At 42.9% G+C, this 16,410-nt stretch overlaps 1 protein-coding gene across 7 annotated transcripts in view; it reads right to left on the reverse strand.

The window, feature by feature from the left end:
- RGS12 (regulator of G protein signaling 12) overlaps positions 1-16,410 on the reverse strand; it is an 83,659-nt gene that overhangs the window by 13,899 nt on the left and 53,350 nt on the right. For 4 of the 7 annotated variants that reach the window (XM_083460685.1, XM_083460684.1, XM_083460689.1 and 1 more), the window contains 6 exons: positions 15,723-15,796; positions 15,076-15,202; positions 12,100-12,196; positions 5,822-5,892; positions 4,879-5,032; positions 357-965 (listed from right to left, as the gene is read on the reverse strand). In XM_083460685.1, the coding sequence (XP_083316811.1) occupies positions 357-965; positions 4,879-5,032; positions 5,822-5,892; positions 12,100-12,196; positions 15,076-15,202; positions 15,723-15,796 (1,132 nt within the window). The other 3 variants (XM_083460687.1, XM_083460688.1, XM_083460686.1) reach the window with 3 other exon arrangements.

Here is a 16,410-nt window from a genome sequence, read left to right on the forward strand (position 1 = left end):
ATTTCCAACATGCAAAATGGTCGTTGAGGCTTTTTATGAGTGCACAGCCAAACAAGTGATACCACATCTGTTCTCAATTTGGAGTTTGTGTACTTAAAGCAGCCTGCAGCTCAGGCTGGCTGGTCTGGAACTTGCAGCTGTCCGCAGTGTGGACAGGCAGGAGGGGCCAGAGTGGGATGTAGACAAGGGTCACAGAGGCCAAATTGTGTGCTACCCCTCAGAACTACGGTCTGTACATGCCCTAAAGACAGGCTTCAGTTGCACTTTTCTGCATGTTGTAAACAGATGCAACAAGTGCTGAAACAAATGTAATGGGGAATCATTTCTTATTAAAGACATTTAAAATCTGGAAATACCTGATTTGGATTTCTCATGGGTAGTTTTTTCCTGATTATCTGTTAGTGACACGGGAGGTGGATACTTGGCTCCTGCAAGAGTGTTTTTGTCTGAAGAAGAGGGTGGAGATGGCAGCAACGTACTGTTAGGGCTGTTAATGTCTCCCTCAGCCACCAGAGTCAAGTCTGCTACGTTCTCATCCTCAACAGTTTGTATGCTTTCAGCCTGCAGTTCTTTTGATTGCCTTTTCCATACGGTGGCATCCTGCGAAAGCGGAATCGGAGACAGTGGGGCACCAAAAGGAACACTGCAAGTCTTCTGGCTGCTGCAAGTTGCCAGCACAGCTGGTTTTTGCTTGCTTCCAGAATAAGCCATTTTGACTGCGGAGCTTTCACTACTGTTTTTCATGACGTCCACTTTGCCACTTAACTGTATGCATTTGTCCTTGACATCAGGATGTGCAATTCTCTTGTTGCAGCCTTTAGACCCTTCGGGCGTAGATGAAGAAGGCCTAGTCCCACAGGAAGGCAAGTGAAGAAAATCAGGCAGAACCAAGTCTTCTTTTCTCAGCAGCCCTCGCTGGTCATCCGCTCTGTTACTTTGCACTTTTGATATAAGTTCAAAAAACTCTATTGCAAGAAACCCAGAATAGACCCATTAGTCAATACTGCAAAATTTCATGACACCACACAATCATTTTTTTTCTTAACTAGACACATTTGATTCAGCCACCATTTACCAACAACACTGAAAAAACAACAAAATCTAAAACATCTGCCCACTTTCTGAGCTGAAACTCCTATAACATTATAAATAAAACTAAAGTTTACAAGTAACATTAAAAGACAATAGTAATCCTAAATCTCTGATGATTTTAATAGGTGCATGTAGTAGCATATTTTTTCCTGGTACCAGTTTTTCATTTTATACCTGCCACTTGTAATATTTCATATGAAAGATGCCATTTCACCCTGCTTGTATTAAATACATTGAGAAAGAATGAGGATTGCTTTTCTCCACTGGTTACAGGGGGGGAAAACATATCCACCTGCTGAATCTGAACACAAATAGGGGGGGAAATGTGAAGAAAAAATGCACAGTGTGACACATAGGCATTTCATGTGAATACCAATTCTAACCGCAGTAGGAGATGGATAGAAAGTTATAGCCTCATCTGCCCAGGACCCAGGCAAGTTTCACAAATGAGCAGCACTCTCTGGAATCCAGAAACCACTTCCACATGCCAAAAGCAGAACTCTGAATCTGCCCATTGTTGCCTCATGCAACTGGCATTCACAGACTAGCAGTTGCATGTACATAAGGCATCGCCCATTGCCCCACCAGGCATGCTGCTGCCACTGCTGCTGCAAAAAAGAACCAGGCGCTTTGAAGCCAGGACCAGGCATCTTTATTGCATGTAGGAGATGGTATGTGTGAGCACCCCTTGGGTCACCGTGAAGCAGGTGTGATCCTTTAAGTGAGTGCATGCAAAAAAGAGAGAGAAACATTCAGTGTGCACACCAAGCTCATGTGCTAAAAACACTTGCGGAGGCATGAAGGGTGTGCTGCCATCTTTGCTGACACATTCTCCACCTTCCTCTGCCTTCCCCCCAATTGCCTAGGGCAGGGGAAATGAGAGGTAAGGAATCCAGCTCCTCAGCAGAGGGTAGTTATTGCCAAGGAGGGAACAGGGCCCACATATGCCAACACACCTAGCAGAAATGCTATGCTAATTATGTCCATTTCCATCAGGAACAGGCTTTCCTGCCAGGCACACTGGGGCATAAACAGCTTTGTTCATAGTCTGCTTGAGCCGGCTACAAGTAGGGTCCTGCCTGGCAACTAATGGGGGCCCTTAAGGAACTGAAATATTCCTAGTTGCAGATGATGAAATGTCACTATATTTTAGCACAGAATTCTATGCTCAGTTTTCATCATCTAGGAGACCTTAGGATTTGAAACGTCTGCTTTGCCAGTAACATCACACTGGTATCTGGGTTATGTTGGACACACTGGCATAATGTAATGCTCTATGTCTATGCGGCCATCACATTTTCTCAGTGAGGAATAGGCTTAGATTGAAACCTAACTCCAAGGTTTGTTCTTGGTTTGCTAATTATTTTGTACATTTAAGGGAAAGCAAACTACAGTTCTGGTTTGGATGACACAGGAAACCTTGGTTTGTTGCGCCTGTTCATGCTAGGAGAGGAGCAAAGTGGGCATAATAGAGCCACACGCACCCACACTGTGATAATGTTAACAGGCCAGGTGCACACAAGAGATATTACAGAGTCAAGGGGCTATTACTTTCCAGCCATTTCCAAAAACAACTAGGGATGAAAAAAAGCTAGTTTAGATCAGGTTGGGCTTTACAACTTTTATACTAGTCAGTCAAAAAACAATTATGTGCAGTTCTTTTAATGTTCAGTCTCATTCTTGGTGGATTACAAATGTGAACCCAATTACAGAACACTCACAGCAGCATTTAAACCCCTGACAATGTGCCGTAACGCAAACGGCATGGCATGGGGCTTTAGGTCTTTAGGCCTCAAGTTGTGGGTGCTTAGTGCTCTTGATCAGTTAGTGACATGGCAATTATACAGAAAAGAGATTTTGCACAAAAAGGAACACTTTGCACGGTTTCACCGCAGAATATATATGGGAAGAACAGGTTGCTAACGTTTCTCTTTTCAGAATGGGCAGTGCAGGGCACCCAGGTAAGCAAACGATACCATACTTCCAAGTATGAATGCTTCAAATTCCTTCCATGTCCTTCCCTCTGCCTTTGGTATTGTCCACTGGGTACTGGCTAAATTGTATTGACTAGCCATTCCTTCCTCCTTCAACACTGCCTTTCACACTGGGTAAAGCATGCACTGTGCAGAAAGGGTAGGAAGAGCTGGCAGCCATTCTACAAGCAGGTAAGTGATCTGTTGGTGGAATGCTGATCAAACATTTTCAGGAGCACAAATAAACCACACAGAACAGAACAAGCAGTCACTGTAATGAGTTTCATTGCAACTCCTTATGGGAAGGGATAAATATTGGCTCATTTACTACAGTCTCTCTCCTAAGGGGTGCGGGAGGCTGAGAGATGGGCATCTCGGTCCAGGGACTATGTGGATACTCCTGCTGACCATTGCTCATCACTGTTCCTGTGTTGCTCTTGGCTCTGCACAGGTAGATGTTCAACAGTTGCAGAAGTAAGGGTGGTTCTTATTCCTAATGCTACGTGTGGTTCCCACTGTGGTTCTAGCTGTTTATTTATTTATAAAAATATTTGTAGACTATCCCAGCTCCCAAATTTTACAAAATTAAAAATTAAAAATAATACTGTTCCTCTGTGCGGTTGCTAAGCTTTATGTTCCAGTTGGGATCCTGCATCTTCGCAAGCTATTTCAAGGATGCTGTTGCATCAGTGAAGGAGGGTGAACAAGCCATCGAGTGAATGATGCCTGCTAACTGCTGTCTGTCATTGAACTTTCAAAGGCATGTGACTCCTGCCAGGGCAAGAAAGTTGGCAACCCCCACCATGTGTCTACCTTTCAAAACCTGTCCATTATTGTTAGGGCACTATCCTGTAAGCACTGCCTATCAGGCAAATGACAACAGGCTGGTGCAGTGCTCCTCTGATTCTCAGAGCCTATGTACTCCCTCATTGTGCTTCTGTGTGGGGTGATCTACACTCTTCCGGTGGGAGATCACATTTAGGATTCAAACTGGGCATCTACTGTGCTGTTCGCTTGGGCTAGACCTGCCCCGCTGGTGTGCATGGCTGGGACTATGGACTGCTGGCTGTGGAAAGGCAAATGCCTCATGATGTGTCCTTCTGCCTGTCGTGGCTAAATGGCCAGAGAGCTGCTCTGTGCTGTGCCAGTTCTGTGTGCTGCCTCTTTTCTCTCTGATATGCAAATGGTGAAACATAGCAGGACTCAACCCTCCCCAAACCTTTTCCCATCTCAGAGCTCTGTGCAACCATGGCGTGTTGCTTGTCCTGGTTCCTCCATCCGCAGCACTGGCAAAAGGATGGTGGGTTTTTTAAATACAGCTTTGCTCCATCGGCAAGTGGCTCCTTTCCCTCAGGAACTCTGGATGTTTATTATTCAGACCCCTTCTCACAAGAGCGTAGGCTGGGGTGGGGTCATCTCATGGAAAGTTCCCACATCCCTTTGCTCCGCCCCCTGCACTGCTAATGTGGGGGCATTGTGGCCATGCTGTTCTGTGATTTGTGAGCGCTGGTAATGTTGCCATAGATACTACTGGGCGAGTGGGTGGCACTATTTCTATGTTCTCCTTTAGTTAGTACTGCTGTTTTCAATTTGGCTGCTGGGAGCGCATTCCTTCACAGGCATTCCAGAAGCCTTTGCCTACAATTAAAGGTAATTCTAGAGTAGGTTAGATTAATTTATTAGTAACATCACCACATTGCTGAAATTTATAATACAACCTGTTTTCTTCAATTATAAAATGAACTAATACCACTGTTTACAAATGTTTGGTTTAAAAACTAATTCTACTGCATATACTAAAAAAGTGACATACCCTCTGCTTCGTCCAAATTAATTTTCTGACTTTTTATTTTCCCCGTCTGTGCAATACATTCTTCTCTGTTTGCTAGATGGACATCCCTAGAGCTTTTTCCACTTTCTCCTTTTATTTTAATAGAATTAGACTTTCCTAGAGTTCTTCCCTCTCCCTGTATTAGAAGGAAAGTTAAAGGGCTACTTACTTTTACATAATACTACAAAACGGATGCAATAAATTGTCGATAAATAACAATTATTTTGTGCACAGAGTTGTGATTAAACATAGTACAATCATTTTCAGTAAACCACAAACAAAAAGAGAAGAGAAAAAAGAATTACATCTACATACAAAAAAAGCAACATGCTCATTTTGAACTGTAGAGTTTATGTCTGTCTTTGGACCAAACTCCATTTTATTATATATAGTTGCATGTAACTTTCACCCAGCAACGTCTCTCTTTGCCCCCATGAAAATCTGTGGAGACTGTGACTTTGAGCAGAGCACTGGTTGGGGTGCGCGGGAGGAGAGTTGCTTTAACCCTTTCTTTCGTAGTTATTTTCCAGCTCTCTGTGGGGAAGAGCAGCCAGGGATGATTTGAGTGGGGAAACAGTTCAAGGTGACAGGGATAAGCATTCTCATCAGCTTGTGATGTTTCACTCACAACTGCAGCCCCCTTTAGATGCTTTGCATGGGGAAAAATGTGGGGAGGTACATGTAACTGCATATAGCATGTGTTTTGGTCCTCAAGGACAGAGAACAGAAGACAGGGGCATGCACTGGTGAAAGCAACAAAACAAAGCCCTTACATACGTGAAAGGCAAGACATAATCAGCCGAAACAAACACTAAGCCAATGCCATTAAACATTTGGGACATTCTTTTCATCCACAATTTCCAATCTGGGAAATAAATCAAAACCTGGGAATAATTGGAGTGACAAATAATTTCAAGGAACTTACTGTAGGTGCTTGATATCTTGCATTAGGAGTTATAGCTGTGCTGTGTTTTAATGGTGCCCCCTTTCCCTGGTCTGTGAATGACAGAGATTTTAAAAATAATAATTACAAAACCTGGTGTTTTTTTCTGTAACAAACGTATTTAAATCATACTAGTTTATGACCAAGAATTTGGGGAGAGAAAAGTTTACTGGATTTTACCATTTTCTGGAGGATATCCCCAGTGACTTTCATGACTGCTATTTCAGTGGCCTGGATCAATTTGAATGAGTGTCATAAACTAAGATAGAAATTACTATGATTATTATTTCGATTTCTTACCCACCCTTCACTGGGGTCCCAGGATGGGGTATAACAATTGTGCTGGACCTTGTCTATCCTGGATTTCTTGCTGGCTAGCTGCCTCCCTTTATGTGAGGTGCTACAAGACTTCAAACTTCTATTATTTTGGTTCCTATTCAGTAAGATATACTTTGATTTTATTTCCAACCCAGCTAGTGTTCTCTTTCCAAACTTTTATTTATGGGGCAGAGCAGCAGGAACCAAAGAAGTAGAACTGGTGCTCCTTCTTCTACCCAGAGTCTTTTTCAGAAACAGTCTGTTGAGCTACTCAGTTCTGGGTTTTCTAATGTAGGCAACCACTTACCACAGAGGATTTGGATTTCCCTACAGGGTACAAAATAGGGACGCGGGTGGCGTTGTGGTCTAAACCACTGAGCCTAGGGCTTGCCGACTTGAAGGTCGGTGGTTCGAATCCCTGTGACGGGGTGAGCTCCCGTTGCTCGGTCCCTGCTCCTGCCAACCTAGCAGTTTGAAAGCATGTCAAAGTGCAAGTAGATAAATAGGTACCGCTCTGGCGGGAAGGTAATGGCGTTTCCGTGAGCTGTTCTGGTTTCGCCAGAAGCAGCTTAGTCATGCTGGCCACATGACATGGAAAAACTGTCTGTAGACAAACGTCGGCTCCCTTGGTCAGTAAAACAAGATGAGTGCCTCAACCCCAGAGTCCGTTTGCGACTGGACTTAACTGTCAGGGGTTCTTTACCTATACCTTTACGGGGTACAAAGGGAGTTTGAGGAAGACGTTTAGGACCCTAAATCTGTCTGAGCACTAGGTGCTTTCAGCCCTACCTCTCAGTGGAAAAGTGGAGGCACCTGAAGCAAAGGTGCCAGTTTCAGTCCAATGATCACAAACATCCCCGAGGAAGGTTCAGACAAACTCGGTCCCACATTGAAAGACAAAGTGAAGAGTGTTGTGGGGCTGTGTGGGCTCATTCCCCCGTGTATGCAACCAGCATGTAAAGGGGTTCTGCATCCACATTGATGCAATGATTTCATGTGATCTGTATGTTGAGTGAAGTGGCTTAACTAATACGAAGATTGGAATGCAGCTATCATTTGGCCTTTGCAGTTCCCCAGATTTTGCACTGTAGTTCTCTGCTATAAATAGATGCCAAAATTGCATTAAAATGTACTTACAAAACTGACTGATCCATCCATCCCTAGATAAATGCATATGGGCCCTCCACATATCAGCTGAAAATGTGTAGAAATTGGGGATGTTGCTAATACATTCATTATCAAAGGGGCACAGCTAGCCAGTGTGACTAAAAGCCATAGAAGGGGGTGGGATATGTCAAGCTGTGCAAATAAACCTCCCCTTTCTGAGAAAAATGCACACCCACACAGTTTCACAGCCCCATAGTTGTTCACAGACATAACAGAACATTTTAAAACAACAAACTAAAACCAGCAACATCATCTAAACAAACAACACGGAACAAAATACTGGTGTTCAGACAGCATGAAAAGCACATCTATGCAGCATTAACAAACTTTCTGATGACTAGGAGGGAAGGGCCTAAGCATTCCTCTGAGAGAGGGAATGCCAGAGCTAGGGACTACTACAGGGAAAGTCGTGTCCCAGGTACTCATCAAGTACAGCTCGGATGGTGAAAAGACCCAGAGCATAAGATCTTACTATCATGAGAGTGGGAGTAGGTGATCCTTCAGATATCCTGCACCCAAACTATTCAGGGGTTTCAAAGTAACAGCCAGCTATTTGAACTGGGCTCAAAAACATACAGGGAGTCAATGCGCAGCAATGGAGTCCCAAGATCCCAATAAGGGGTCCTGTTAACAGACTACCAACAACACAGTAAACCCGCTGATGTTTACAAATAATCTTCAAAATAGATTTCCCTTGCAAAGTGCAACCAAAGAATGTATAATAGTGGCCAGATCTGCTTTCTCCAGAAAGTTGGTACCCTAGTCAAAGCTTATTAGCCACAGTCACAATCTGAGTCCAGTAGCATGCCCAAACTATAAACCTGAGCTTTCAGAGGGAGCACTATGTTCTGTAACAGGCTGAATATCTATTCTCAGATTGGCTTTCCCATTGACCCAAACCACCTGTGTCTTGCCTGAATTAAGTCTTATCACATCACAGCCTCCAAACACTGGTTTAGAGTTTCAATTGACTCCCAAGTGCCTGATGGAAAAGAGAAATAGAACTGGATGTGAACTGCATAGTGATGACACTATTCTCCAACACTACGGACAACCTCTCCCAGGGGTTTCTTACAGATGTCATGCAGGCCTCTCCAAGTGGAGCATGGGGAACATGATGGAACTCAAATGAGCAAGTCCCTTCTGGGATCTGCCCTCCAGTTTGCACTGGAACCAACACCAAACAGTGCCCACAAGTCAAATCTGTCAAAGCAGTCTAGAAGGATATCATAGTTTATCAGATCAAAAGTTGCTGAAAGGACCAGCAAAACTAAAAGGAACACACTCCCCCTGTCCGATTCCTAATACAAGCTGTCCACTAGCGCAACAAAGGCAGTTTCAGTACCAAAACCAGGTCTGCATCTAGAAAGAACATACAGTCTTGGAAATCAAATGCCTTGTGACTCGAACGTTTTGGCTCCTGAACGCTGCAAACCTGGAAGTGAGTATTCCACTCTGTGAATGTTCTTTGGAACCCAAACATCTGGTGCAGGTTTCACGGCTTCCAACTGGCTGCAAAATGTTCAGAAGCCACACCTTGGTTTCCAAATGTTTTGGAAGTCGAACGGAATTCTGGAACGGATTCCGTTCGACTTCCGAGGTACAACTGTATAATCTTGAGCCCCTTGCCCAAAGTTCTACAGCTACCCAGGATGATGGGATATAGCATCTTATTATTGGCTCTTTCAAGGTTAATGTAACCTTACTCTCAAGCACTAAATGTTCCATCTGGCCATTCCTCTCCACCAAAATTAGCCAAGAATGGACCAGAAGTGTAAATGGTCAAACACAAACCTCCAAGGAACAAACAGAAAAAGCAGATGTATCAGGTACATCCACAGACTCAGCAATTAACCTGTACTCCAAATAGGAATGAATACCAGCAATTTTAGCTGCACAGTGTTGTGCAAATTGGTCACAGCAGGTTAGCAATAATACCTCCCCATCAGACCAAGATAGAATAGGCTCCTTCCTACCTAGAATAGCTCCAGTGATCTGCACTGAGCAAACACGAAGACAGTGATGTGGGTTTTATGGGAAATTTTGTATTGGGGAAATGTTTCCACTACCCTAGAGATCTGATTAAGCACATTTATTTGATTTGCATTTAGCAAAACACAACTAAAAAGCATTTCATGTTAATTTTAAATGCAATTTAAATATCTGAAAAGCTCTCCCCACAGCCAAAGGTGGGTGACTAGAAATATTTGATTAGGAAAAACATTCAGTAATGTGACTGTAGTGTGGATTAAATGCTATGTTGTACTCAAGCCAATTCTAGCTTTACTTCAGGTGAAACCTACTGCTAGGCATACTCAGAGTAGGCTCAATGAAACACTGACCTTACATAATTGAAGTCCACTGATTTCAATGGGTCTACTATGACTTAGTTGGATATCACCCTTGGAAATATTTTTATGGGAATACTTGTAAATGATAGCATATTCCCTTACATCAGTGGTTTTCAACCAGTGTGCCGTGGCAACCAGGGGTGCCTTGATTGATGGTCAGGGGTGCCGCAGGCAACACTAGCCTCTGTCCCTCTTTCCCTCTCTCCCTTCTCAGATGCCCTCTTGCATCTCTGCCTCCTAAAGGCTTGCACAGCTATTTGCTGCAACAGCCCTGGCTACAAGCTTCCCAGGAGAATAGGGCTCTGGGGCTGGACAGGGGTGCTTCTCAGGCCCCTGTGGGGCAGTGCAAGGAGACACCTGTCTTTGGGGCGGGGGGGCACTCAGAGACCAGGGGCGGCAGCAGTGGCTGCCCAGAGGACTCCCAAGGAGAGGAGAGGAGCGAGGAGGCGGAGGGAACACTCCACAAGGGAGGGTGTTCAAAAAGGGGTGAGGGGCTGCCAGCTCTGCAGGCAAGGAGTGACATAACTGGGCTCCTGAGCCCCACGGGGTGCCACAGAAATAATGTAGTTGGTCAAGGAAGTCATGGACCCAAAAAGGTTGAAAACCTCTGCCTTACATTATTTAGATTTTTTAAAGGCATGCATTTAAATCTATAAACATACTAATGTCCATGCCTGAAGAGTGCATAAATATAAGTAATTCCTTCAGAGGAGGAGGAGAAAATTAATTACAACTTTGATTTTAGTTTTGCCCAATTAATCTTCACTCAAAGTGTTGCTAACAAGACATTTCTAAAGGTGGAAAAGCATATTAGTTGAAACTATCCCACTATTACTGCAATGCAATAGGCTCTAACCTAAGTCTCATCAGACATGTTGCATGCCTTCTTCTAGTATCACATTAGCTACCATCCCTTCTCCCTGGTCCACAGGAAACTATTGCCTCTAACGAGTAGGAGAAAGTGCTATAGCTTTATAATGTCAACTATTTTGATCATTTACCCATTTCTGGCACTAGGAAACACCTCCAGAACTGTCAGGAATCCATCTGGATCCTTCCGTCTCCAGGGGTAGACTATTTTAATAGCAACCCCTCTCCCTGCAAATAGAGGCTACAGAAAATCCATATTCATGACAAAGGAGTTATGCTAAACTCCCCCAATCTATACATGCACATATGCTTATGCTGTATATACATATATGGTACAATATGGGTGGGACCCAGTACAGTGGTGCCTCACAAGATGAAAAGAATCCGTTCCGTGATTCTCTTCGTCTAGCGGTTTTTTCGTCTTGCGAAGCAAGCCCATTGAAGGATTAGCGGATTAGCGCTATTAGCACTATTAGCGGCTTATCTGCTGATCGGATCAGCTGATAAGCGGCTTAGCGGCTTAGAAAAAGGGGGGAGGGGAAAGAAACCAGCAGGAACTCGCAAGACATTGTCGTCTTGCGAAGCAAGCCCATAGGAGATTCGTTTTGCGAAGCACCTCCAAAACGGAAAACTCTTTCGTCTAGCGAGTTTTCCGTCTTGCGGGGCACCACTGTATTAAGACAGGCCCATGGTTCCCATGCAGGCTTGGTCAATGAAATCAGCTCTGTAAGCTTGGTCAGGGAGATACTATCTGATGCCAAGATTTATTTATTTTAATAGAGCTTGCCAGAAAGGGCCTAGACAAAGAGGTGGATTCACAGCAGATTACTAACGTTCCATCTCCCTGCCAATGTTAGCTTGCTGCTGCAATAGGAAACCTGGTAGACAAAGATGGGACAGATTAATCCTTTCTACCTCATCTAAGAAGCAAGTCTCAATCACACAAACCATACCGGGTTGCCCATCCAGGATCAAGCCCTGGGTGCCTGATGTCTTATTGACCAAGAAATCCGCACCAGATGCTTCACAGCCAGGGCTGACTGCCAAAAACTACAGAATATTGTGAGAAAAGGAACAGCTCTCATTTGACTGAACTTCCTTACCTGAAACATTCCCACTGCCTTGCCACTTTCTGCTCCACACACTGACTATAGTAGCGTTCAGATTTCCCACCTTACAATTCCCTAACCCAATCTTTGGCCACCAAAGCAAGGATCCCTGTTCAGAACAGAGAAAGCAGCCAAATACAAAAACCAGAGTTCTAAAATACCCCTCTGATACAGTGCTAATAAAATTCCAGGTTTCTGCTTGCAGGTTTCAAACATTCCTGCACTTTTTATTCTTTATTTGGATAAAAAGTGTGACACTTACTGTAACAACTAAATGTAATTACTGTACTCACCTAAATGTAAATAGGTGAGTACCGGCACCTACTTTTCTAGAAAAAAGCACTAGTTCTAAAACAGCTGAAGGGTGGCCAAGGCTGTATTTCTAGGAATGTGAAGTGAAGAAAGCAGTAGACGAATCAGAAATAACCATTTCAGAACTGCTTACCTTTTCCTTTTTTTGGTTGCCTTTCATCTAGAATAACCCGTTGTCCATCAAGATTAGAGATGGGAACACCAAGATCTAATGGTTCCTGTTCACCATTCTGTGGTCAAATTTTGATAAAACAAACTAATTTTAAGTTCTTGTCTTAAAAATTCACTATATAACAAAGAATTGCTGTACATAAGTTATCAGCTAGAGACTGGGGAAGCCATCTTCATTTACCTGCTGGAGCATCTCCCTGTGAGAAGTTATTGTGTCCACCTGGTGGCTCTATGGAGAGCGGCCCAGGAAGCTATTTAACCTCTAGAAACCAAAGGCTAAAGGGGTCTGTGAGGAGGAGGGTAGCTAATTATAAGTAGCAATTCCACCTCAAGTAAAAATAGCTAGCTATTTTACATTTTATTTGATCATCCTGAAGTATTACTGCTTGGATGTATTTTAGTGGGCTCTGTGTGATTTTAATGTAACTATTGATAGTGTGTTTTACTCAAACAATTGTGAGAATCAAAATGGGTGAGGAGTCTGACACATTACTGACTTGTCCAAAGCAGAATAAAATTGTTATGCCCTCCCAGCTTTGGCTCCTTAAACAGATTCTTTTATGAGTAGTCAATTTGATATTTTATGAGCTGCTGTGCTAACCCATTCTCTGAGTTGGGCAATCCCAGGGAAAATGCAAAATATAGGGGATTAGCTCCTTACATGGCAAACTTTATTAATTGCTAGAACAGTTCAGCAACCTGACCACCAACTATATCAAATAGAATTGAAAAAATGGCTGTACTGTTAAATTGGCATGGGAACTGCTGTTGAAGGACAGGTAATAACTTTCTTAATAAAAATAATGATAGTAAAAAATCTAGGTCATAGTTACTATGATTTTTACTCTGGGAAACATCTGAGTTAAAACATAACCAAAAAGCCATCAACAAGGATCCCAGCTTGGGAGAAGATGGAATCCAGTGACAACGACTGGTTTTTGGGACAGGTCAGTCTGTAGGATGGTGGCAAAGCAATCTGAAATTATTAATAAGCTGATTTGTAAGTTATACCAAGGTTCTGCTTGGTGAAGAGGTGAAGCTGCTTGGTAAGATCAGGTTCGCAGTCTGGGGTGCTTCAAGATCCAGCTGTGTCACTGGAGACTCATCTGGCATGACTTGTTTTTGGGAAACCCGTGCTGGGTCTTACTAATCACAGTATCCTTTTCTAAGTGCTCACAGACCAACCGTTTAATTATCAGTTCTAGGACCTTTTCTGGTATCAATGTCAAGCTGACCAGTCAGAAGTTACCAGGCTCGTCTTTTCCTCCCTTTCTGAATTGCCCTCCTCCAGTCTGCAGGGACCTCACCTGTTCTCCAAGAATTCTCAAAGATGATAGACAGAGGCTGAGAGATCACACCCACAAGCTCTTTTTGTACCTTTGGGTGCAGCTCATCAGGCCCTGGAGATGTGGATTCATTTAAACTACCTAGGTGTTCTTTTCCTTTCTTGGACTGCAGTTCCCTCCTAGCATCATTTATTCTGTTATCATGTTGGAGCACAAGTCCTTGATCTATGGTTGACAGCTCCACCATAAATCCTGCTGGTGCCTCTGCTAGAATGTCTTCCTGATTCATCCAATCCACTAGTTTATTACAGAGGTGGGCAGCGTCTAGTTTACTAATTATACTTTAAAGACTAATCGGTCTATAATTAGATGGTTCAGATCTATTCCCTTTCTTATATTGTGGTATGATAACTGCTAATCCCCAATTGTCAGGAATAATTGCTGACTGATCGATGCTGGTAAACAAGGCGACTAGCAGTTGGGCCCACTATTCAACGCTGGCTTTAAATAGCTCAGAAGGAATATTATCTACCCTAGGACTTTGCCTTGTTTGAGATTTACAGTAAACTGACACACTTCCTCTATAGCAGGCATGTCCAAAGTCTATTTCGGGGGTCTAATCCGGCCTGCCAGCCGATTTAATTCAGCCCCCCATGGCAGTATATGTCCTGGGGTAAAATCCTAAAAAAAGCTCAGCAACTCTGGTCGGCCCTCACACACGTTCACTTCATCAAATCTGGCCCTCTTTGAAAAAAGTTTGGGCACCCCTGCTCTATAGTAACTGAGGGCCATTCTGGGCTAGCACTGCTTGTGATTTTGGGTTGGTTGCTTGGATATAGAGAATGGAAATTTGTTTCCCAGACCCCAGACGGATAGCATATTCCACTTCAGATGGGGTGCTTTACCATTCTTTTGAAACTACTCTCCAAAAGGTGGGTGAATCTCTCCTCAAGGAGGCTTCTATTAAGCATTGCCATGCTTCCCTTTGAACCTGATTCTTTTTTAAATATATCAGAGATTTGTATGTCCTCTTAAGTTTGAACCACGCTGCCGGAAGTGCAGTTAGATTAGCTGCCCTATAAATCTTTAATTGTTGTATGTTTCATGGCAATACAGTCCTGATCAGCCCAGGTTTACTGGGCTGTGAAGACCATCGTCCTACCTTTTTTGGACTCAGACAGATCTGAAGATAAGAGATCATATCCTAAAACAAAGCTATTCATGTTTCAGGAGAAGAGGTATTTAATAGGGTGTCTCGCATGAATAATAGTGTTAACACACATATTATTGCTATCTACCTTTACTTTCTATTCTTTCGGATTTGATAACCGCAAAAGTAAATGCACACATGCATCTAGAGTCTTCAAACATATATCAGTAATAGAAAAAGAGAGTTCAGAAGTAAAGGATAATGGAGTCCCAAATAAGCTTAAAAATCTTGTATATTAAGTGGGATCAAAGTAACTGACAAATAGGTGTTTTGTTTTTCTAAAAAAAAACCCGGAATGAAATACGTTGACTGTATTATTTGTACTTCAATATATGGTGCTTCCTATATTAAAGGTATTACAAATATGCTATAAAAAACCTGTATATTCTTCTGCAGATAAGCAAAGCTAAAGATTTTAAACATATTCTAATAAATTACTTACTAGCCTTGCCACAAGATTATTAAGATTTAAACCATATTTTGCAACCACTGGTCGAAGGACTTCTGTTACTGGTTTGGTAGGTTTAGCTTTTAAGCCAACAGATCTATTGATAGGAATGAGATCCAACCTAAAATATATGAAAACATTCAGTAAGTCTTTGCCATTAAAAGCCATTCAGAACATATAAGAATTCTGCAATCATGTTAGGGTATCTGAATACATGAGAAGCTGTGAACAATGTATTTTGTTCAGTGTAGCTTCACTTATAGGCGCATCAGTTTTACAGATCTACTGCACCCTTTGCGTTCTTGAGAAAGACTGCAATTATTGTCTCTGCAGCAATTGCCCCAAAGGTGCTGTTCTGGTACAACATCCAGAGTAGCTTCTGTCGAAGAAGCTGAAAACCAAATGAACTCTGCTGCCTTGCCTGCCCTGCCGCTGGTGGAGAAGCAGCGCTGGCAGTGGCGCCAGCTTCCGGTGAGATCTCTCACCGAAATCTTGTGAGATCTCACAGAGCACACAAGATCTTGTGAGATTTCAGTGGTATCTCACGAGATTTCATGCTCCTGTTCTGCCTCAGGCAGAGAAATGGGACACAATGTGCTATCAACTTTAAAAGCCACAGGAGAAGGAGGTTTTTCCCTTACCGAAATAAAGTTCTCTTTTCTAAACGAAGAGCCCGAGAATCCAGAATGCTGCTGTCCTGATGCAATACAAGTGGCTACAACCATAGAAGGAACAGAAGAACATGGTAATAGAAATGGTATTTAGGGGGGAAATTAATCTATCAAAAACGGGAAACAGCCTTACTTTCAGTACAGTGCAAACTACTACTTAGGACTTTTCTGAGATTTTGTGGAATACATATATATTCATATTTCAAGGTGATTCCTCATGCCTACCTGCTTTGTTGGGAATAGCTGAGGAAGAGGATTGCAAACGCCACACCTTTCTAACACCTAAGGAACCAAGTGCAGAAACTGCCTCTTCCTCCCTCTCCCACTCATTATGGGAAATATTGTACAAGAACAGTATGTGCGTATGTATGCAATATATTTTAAAATTATGTTCTCATTTTGTGTTAATGTACATAACATTATTATTAAAAGCAATGTCATGCAATATCAGAAATAAATGCAGATAAAGAAAGTGACAAAGGATTTTGGAAATTCGTAACTACTCCACCTGCCAATCCTCCTGTGACTGCAGAGCTGATGGGAGGCATGAGACCAAGGTCTCCTGGTAGACTACACACCCTGCCTCCCAGGAACCTGGATTCTTCTATTGGCCAATGAAGAATCAGTTGCTCCAATGCTTGCTTTCCTCTTCCCTCCC

This window comes from Podarcis liolepis, assembly GCF_965112155.1.
Source record: "Podarcis liolepis genome assembly, chromosome: 9".
In the NCBI taxonomy this organism is placed as follows: Eukaryota; Metazoa; Chordata; class Lepidosauria; order Squamata; family Lacertidae; genus Podarcis; species Podarcis liolepis.